The following is a 7343-nucleotide window of genomic DNA, read 5'->3' on the forward strand; positions in this document are numbered from 1 at the left end:
CTGCACTTCCTGGCGCTCCTCTTCCCGTCCCCGGAGCTCCAGCCCCAGGAGGGCTCCGCGTTCCGCTCCGTGCTGCTCTCGGTGAAGGCGGTCCTGGCCGGTAAGGGGCTTCCTCGGGAGCGGGTCCTGCGCTCCAGGGCCTTCGGGTGCAGCCGGCCCGTCGGCCCGTGGGGCGATGCCCATCGGGGACGGGCGTCCATCCATTTCAAAGGCCCAGCGAGGGAGTGGGAGCAGCGTCCCTCCCCGGTGCCCGCGGTCCCTGCACAGGGGGCCGCCCTTGCCCGGTTCCTGCCTTTGTCACACGCAGTAGCCTCGTAGGTGGTGGCTCAGCGCCTTCGCTCTTCCCTGATTTTGGACATTGTTCTGGTTCGTGGTTTTGAGATCTCTCTCTCTCTCCCAGCTTCTGCCTGTCCTGCGGTTCCTGCCTTTGTCACACGCAGTAGCCTCGTAGGTGGTGGCTCAGCGCCTTCGCTTTTCACTGATTTTGGAGATTGTTCTGGTTCGTGGTTTCGAGATCTCTCTCTCTCCCAGCTTCTGCCTGTCCTGGCCCTGGGTGGGGGACAGATAACTTCCTCACCAGTGGGCTCTGCGTGTCAGAGCTTTAGCTGCGGCTCAATCGACCTAAGAAACACATAAAATCTGCCAACTTTTGGCAAATGCACGTGACTCAACTTACAGAGAACTTCTTAAGATTTCTTGGGGACAGGACTTCAGTCCACTTGGTAGCAGCAGTTATAGGGGCCATAGATGCTAGGAGGCTGGGCCCGTGACGTCATCACACTGTTAGCCGATGTCACAAGACCGCAGAGCCAGCCACTGTCTTCATGCCCGAGGATTCGGTATCTGCTGTCCCCAAGTCAAAGGTTAACAGGCCACATTTCATCCCTGTTTCAAGGTAGCACTTGTCACCACAGCTGGCACGGGGTTGTTCTCTCTGTTTGCTCGTACCCGAGGTGGTGAGGTGTTCAGGGTGGTGTTTCGGGGCGAGCTGACCCGTCTCCAGTGGGGAAGCTGTGATGGGCGACAGCGCTGCATCTCCATGTGCGGAGTGTGGAGCGGGGCCCGGGGGGTGATGCCGGCCACCCCGGCAGTGGCCTTCTGTCTCTGCCGCGACCGTGGACCGCAAGGCCCTGGTCACACGTTTTGCTTCGGTGTCAGCGGCTCCTGTGGGGACTGACGTCCACCTTCCTAATGGAAGCGAAGGTTTGTTAACAGCCGTTGCATTCTACGTGAACTTCCTAAAGGAATGTCCCAAGAAATGGCAACTGGTGGCCCAAACCCTGGCCCCTCTGTCCCGCCAGCGAACAAAACACTGACCGTGTCCTCCTTTGTCCCTCCGTCCTCATGAGTAGAGACGACCTCTAAGTCGAACTGTGTCCCTGACTCATGGCACCTCTGACCTCAGGGATGGAACCTCAGGGTGGTCAGGGTGACGCCACCAGCCCAGGGCCCCCTCAGATTACGGGCCCGGGTGTCGTAACCTCTGGGTCCAGGCCATGTACCTGAGCTGCTGGGTGCCATTAAGCGAAGGGACCGAGTGACCAGAGGTTTGGAAGAAGTGCCCAGTGAGGAGCGGCCTGGGCTTCGGGCGGGACGGAGGGTCCAGCTGGCTGTGAGGGACCAAAGCGTGGCCTCAGTGCTGCACGTAGTGCGGGCTGGGGCACGGCAAGGCGCCCTGGCCGCGTGGCGGCTGCGGCGGCCGGGAAGGCAAGCCGGCCTCAGATCTCGGCCCCTGCGCTGCCTCGGGCCACTGCGAAGCCTGGCAGAGCGCACGCGGGCGTCGGGGGCCTCTCCCTGGGCGACACGCAGCCGGCGGCTACCGTGGCGGTCCCCAGAGGTCTGGGGTCCCTGATCTTAGACTTTCTATCTGTTTAAACGTCCCCCCCCGTGTGCGCGCGCACGTACACACACACGCACACACACACGCACACACACACACGTGGCCCTGCTGACTAAGAGCACAAGGAAAGCAGACAGAACAGAACAGGTAGAGGCGGCAGCCACCCCCTCCCCCTTCCCCCCCCATGGCCTGTGGTCGAGCTCAGCGCTGCCGAGACGCGTCACCTGCACGTTGGGAGCCCTGTGCGCAGTGTGTCTGCGTCCCGGGCGGGCACGTCAGTGGTGTGCGCGGTGCTGTCGCACGGGGCTCTGACCTCTGGGGTCCGCGAGCTGCCCTCAGGCTGCCGCATCTCCACGGTCCGCCTTCTTCTCCGCACAGATCCTGCGGTTCCGGTTCTGGTCATCCAGGACGTCGAGCCTCAGCTGGGCGTCTTGTTTTCCCGGATGCTGGCGGCGGCGACGACGGAGGACCTCAGGTGGGCGATGCAGTGCGTCCTCCAGGGGCTGGACGTCAGCACCGCGTGCAGAGAGGGCCTGCCGGTGAGTCGCCCTCCCCCGGCACGGCCGGCGCGGCGGTGGCGTCCGCTTAGCCGGGAAGACGAGATCCGCTCAGCCGGGAAGACGAGATGTGGTGTCACCCCAGAAACCAAACACACGGGGTCCGACGGGTAGCGCCCCGGGCAGAGAGGGCGCTTCCGGAGGGGCGGGGCCCCCGTGTGCGGAGGGCCGGGCTTCACAGGGACCTTTAAATCCCCCTGGGTCCTCGCTGTGCGCACTGCCAGCCAGCGCCTGCTCCTGCTCGGGCACGGACTCGTGGCGGTGGCCCTCTGCCCGTCCCCTGCCCAAGGCCTGTCCCCTCAGGCTTTCCGAACTGGCCCCACGGCCCGGTCCCGTTCGAGAGCCTCTCAGGTCCGCAGCTGCCCGTGATCCCGCGCCCCTTGGACGTCGGCGATCGCTGACAAGGCCTCACACCGCACACGGTGCTCGGGGTCCCGGAGCTGTCGTCCCCCCGCACGGGAAGGAGGCTGCAGAGCTGACTCGGGTCCGATTTGGAGCCTCAGCGCCTCGCGAGAGGCTTCCTGACTCCTGTCCATCATCAGCATGGGGATCGGGTTTCGATCGGTGTGAGAAGCGGGGAGGGAGCTTCAGGTCAGAGGGGACAGCGGAGCGGATGCCCATGTCCGATACGCAGGCCTGAGGCCCGGCTGGACCGGGGCTGGCTTCTCTGTGTCCCCGCCCACCCCACGCAGTTCTCGCTGTACATGGCAGCAGCGTGGCCGGGCCCAACTTCGGGATGGCCCCCGGGCTCCCTCCTGCGGCCTGGGCAGGTGAGGGTGTCACGGCGGGGGCAGGGACGGGGACAGGGCCTGGCATGTGGGGACACGCCCTGATGATGGGGGAGGGCGGCACAGCCCAGCTCGGTGCGTGGTGGTCTGCGGGAGCAGAGGGCGTGCGTGTGGGAAGGCGGATGGACGGGCCGGCCCTGCGGACACATCCCGTGGCCGTGCGGCCTGTGTGTGGGGTGTGGCCCGGCTGAGAGGGAGGTGGCAGCGGCGGCCGTGGGTCTGCAGGGTCGCGGGGCACAGGCTGGCGGGAGCTGGAACTGGGGCGTCACGCGCCCCGCACGTCGTGCGGCGAAGTCAGTTTTCATCTCACGGTTTGAAACCAGCACCTGGAGTCACGGCAGCTCAGCCAGCTGCTCGGCTGTCGTGCCTCCCTGCGGCCCTCAGTTCACCCACGGGCATCTGGAGTCTGCGCGGGCGAGGCGCAGGGGCCCCTTGCCGCCACCGTGACAGCACAGGCTCTGAGGCAGGGTCTCCGCACTGGGGGCCCTGCAGCGTCGCTGGCTTCTGTACCGCTGTCCTGCCACACTCGCGGGTCGAGTGTAGGGGACGCTGCTGGAAAGGCCCCGCTGCCCGTCCGGGGGGGTCGGCTCCTGCTGCTGCTAAGGGGCTTCTGTTTCACCTTAGGCCGTTGTGTCGTCTATTACGTTGATCAAGTTGCTCCTGAAATGCCCTTTGGATGGAGAAAAAGCCAGTGTGTTCTGGCGGGCGTGTCCCCAGCTGATCACGGCCCTGACTGTGAGTGTCCCCACCCCCAAGTGCTCGCTCAGCCTTCCCTGCTTCTCTGCAGTTCAGGGCGCTGCGGCCCGGCCCCCAGGGAATGTGATCTGGTTTGATTAAAGCCACATAGAACTCACGATCTTCAGAAAATTCCGTTCTGTGTGTCTGATGTGAAGTGTGCTCGTTTTGAGAAATTGGACGAATCAGCTCTTTCTTAAGAAAGTACTTTTCGTGGTAGACGAATCCAACAGGACGTGTGGACGGGGCCGGCCAAGCCCACAGTGACAGCCCTGGGGGACCAGGTGTGGCCTCGTCACCTCCGGCTGCCCACTGACCGCCCCAGCCCACTTTGGACCGCGGACACCCTACCTCTGTCGCCGCGGGCTTCACCTTTGTCTGTCCTGGGTGTTGTGTCACTTCTTCTGCGAATCACCTTCCCCTCCTGCGTCCCTTTTGGTCCTGCAGCTGCAGAACCGAGAGGCCTGCCGGGAGCAGCCTGTGCCGCCGGCGGTGGTCGGGCCCATCCTGGACGTGCTGGCCTTGCTGCTGCGGCAGGGCGAGGCCACCATCGGCAACCCGCACCACGTCAGCCTGGCCTTCGGCATCCTGCTCACGGTGCCCCTGGAGGGCCTGCCGCCGCCGGCGTTCGCGAGCCTCTTCCCAAGGGTGCACCACGCCCTCTTCGCCATCCTGCAGCACCACCCGAAGGTGAGGACGGCCGGGGCCCGGCAGCCTCGTGGCCCAAGCGGCGGCTTCGCCTCAGAGCAGCAGCAGCGAACGCTCCCTGAAGCGGGGTCTGAAGTAGCCGTTTGCTGAGGACCCTTCATGGCGCCGGCAGTTTTCGGGGCCAGAGAGGTTTTCTGAGCTCAGGGAGGCTCGCCCTCCGCATCGGGCAGTTCGGGTCCCGCCGGGGGACCTGGCGCTGACGGTGTGCGTGCCGGCCGTTGACGGCTTCCTTTGGGCCACGTCCCGAGACGTCACTCGCTCGCTTAGCTCTCTTCCTGGGCTGAGCCATCCTGAGCCCCGTCCCACGGCGTGCCGCCTGCTCAACAGACTCGAGCACGCGCCGTCGGCGAGAGCCCAGCTCAGCCGGCATCTCCTGGACGTTCGCCGAACGTCTCGTCTCGCCCCCCACACGCCTCGGAAGCAGGTGGCAATCCCATGCGACCGGGGAGCCGAGGCCCAGGGCCGCCGAGTGCTTTGACTGGTGTGCCCTCCGGTGTCGTTCGGCAGGGTGCGAATCTTGGATCCAAGATCACTTCCGAGGGGCGTCTCCACACACTGCAGAAGTCGATGATCTGAGGGAAAGGATGTGGTTCTGCGGTTACGAATTCGGTTGGATAAATTAGGCCGAAGAAGAGAATAATTCCAACGCGCGAATCACTGCTTCGGTCTGACAGCCAGGGCAGAGCCGCCCCGTGGCGGCCGGCGGTGACCGTGTGGTCCGTGTCCGCACTGCCCCGTGGGTGGCCACTGCCACAGCCTTGACCAGTCGAGATGTGGTCTGCGCACCACGTGACTGCGACGTGAATTTTAATTTTAATTAATTTAGATCGAAGCAGCCCCATGTGGCTCGTGGCCGCTTTATTTGGCCATGGGGTGTCTTGGTCGAGTATAAGAAAAGCACGTTTTATAGCTTTCGGATCATTTTTTCAAGATAGAGTCACAGCCAGCCCTTTTCATCTCTAGGAGACGGGTTTCGATCCTTGTTTTAAATGGATTTGCTCCACCCGATCTTTTTTCCATGCCGGTTCTGGTTAAATACGCTGGCTACTGTTCCTTTTCTTATTCGTTTCTACCCGTTTCCAGAACGCCAATAACAGCTTACGGTAGAAGCCACACAAACTCAGCGGGCTCTGGGCGGGGGTCGCCCCACGAGGCCCCGGGTCACGCACACGGCAGCCGCCCCCATCTGAACGGGTGGGAGAGGCAAGGGACGCGGCCAGCCGTCTCCCCAGACAGCGTGGGCTAAAGGAAGTCCCACGACTGTGGCGAGCGTCCCGCTGGGTGAGGTTAAGGCGGGAGGAAGGTGAGCTCCTCGAGGACTGGAAACAAACGGGCTCTTACGTGTCCTTGTGCTTTGTGTCTGTTACCACAGGTGATGCTGAAAGCCATCCCTTCCTTCCTGAACTGTTTTAACCGGCTGGTGTTTTCGGTCATGCACAGAGGCCGGCACAAGGAAAGAGGTACCTCCGAGCCCCAGCGCGAGCCACACGCCTTCCCCTGTTTGCCCTGTGGGGTCTCTGGGGTCTCTGGCCACCTGTTACTGGAAATAAAACCACCCAGTTGAGGTTAAGCAAGAGAAACGTTCAGGTCATCAAACGAACACTCAAAACAACTGAAAAAAAGAGTCGCACTGGTCACAGCCTTTCGCTGTGCCCGGAGCAGTGCGTGCTCCCCCAGGGTGTGACGTCGGGGGCTTAACCCGCGGCTGCGAACTCACCGCGGGATCCGCTCGCTCCGCAGGCGGCCCCGAGGAGCTGCCGCTGGTCCTGGAGTGCGCCCGCCTGGTGCAGAGGATGTACAGCCACATCGCGGCACGGGCTGAGGAGTTCACGGTGTTTGTTCCCTTCATGGTGGCCCAGTACGTGACGGAGCTGCAGAAGGTAAGCCGAGCCCCCTCCTCCGCCTCGGGGGGCCTGCGCGTCCGCTGCCGGGGCGGGCCGTCCTGAGCAGCGCCCTGCAGGCTGTTCAGGGTGGGCTGAGTGACGTTTTGAGCTGTCACGTGACGACGACATGGCTTAGAGGACAATGTCGCCTCAGTGCCAGCCGGCAGCCTCGGTGCGTCCTGGCCAGCGGCTATGTGGCGGCATCTTGCCTCCCGAGCCCAGACCCCAGACATCCGTGGAGGACCAGCTGGGGCCTGGGTGGCGGTCGCGGCCAGAGCAGAGCCGCGCCTGTGCCAGGGGCCCGTCTGGACCCTGGTCAGGGGCGCACGTGGCGCCCAGGACGCCGAGTCGCAGGCACTGCCACCCCTGCGAGCTCCAGGGTCTGCCGACCCGACTTGCAGGACAGGGCTTCAGGCCCAGGGCCCGACCCAGCCCCTCGGGGGGCATCCGTGGCCAGAACAGAGACGTCCGCTCGGCGGGGTCACGGGTCCCCTCCGATGCTGGCATGCGGGCCTGCCAGCGCCCCGGTGGGCGTGGGGGCGAGGTCAGCCCCGCTGTCAGTGCCACCGACACCCCGCGGTTCCTGCCGCTCCCGGTGTGCCCGCGGCACCGAGGGCTTTACTGCCCGTGCAGGTGGCTCCTGGAGTAAGGTTCACGACGCAGAGATTCCAGTTTCCAGATGCCCCGGTAAACACGGGCCTCATCTGCTAAGTGGCGAAGCTACTCCCGTGACGTCGTGATGTTTTATTCCAGGGTTTCGTTCAGCCGAGTTGGCTTCTCTGTTCCCCAGAACATGCACTTTAGTTTAAGATACGAATATTCAGTGATTTAA

At 64.0% G+C, this 7343-nt stretch overlaps 1 protein-coding gene across 1 annotated transcript in view; it reads left to right on the forward strand.

Moving 5' to 3' along the window:
• URB2 (URB2 ribosome biogenesis 2 homolog (S. cerevisiae)) overlaps positions 1-7343 on the forward strand; it is a 16093-nt gene that overhangs the window by 7655 nt on the left and 1095 nt on the right. Inside the window, exons 7-13 of the mRNA XM_025039056.1 lie at positions 1-100; positions 2219-2379; positions 3810-3920; positions 4368-4610; positions 6001-6088; positions 6369-6560; positions 6913-7106. Coding sequence (XP_024894824.1) covers positions 1-100; positions 2219-2379; positions 3810-3920; positions 4368-4610; positions 6001-6088; positions 6369-6560; positions 6913-7106 — 1089 coding nt within the window. The remainder of the gene's footprint in view (positions 101-2218; positions 2380-3809; positions 3921-4367; positions 4611-6000; positions 6089-6368; positions 6561-6912; positions 7107-7343) is intronic.

Source organism: Pteropus alecto, unplaced genomic scaffold (assembly GCF_000325575.1).
Source record: "Pteropus alecto unplaced genomic scaffold, ASM32557v1 scaffold189, whole genome shotgun sequence".
Lineage (NCBI taxonomy): Eukaryota > Metazoa > Chordata > Mammalia > Chiroptera > Pteropodidae > Pteropus > Pteropus alecto.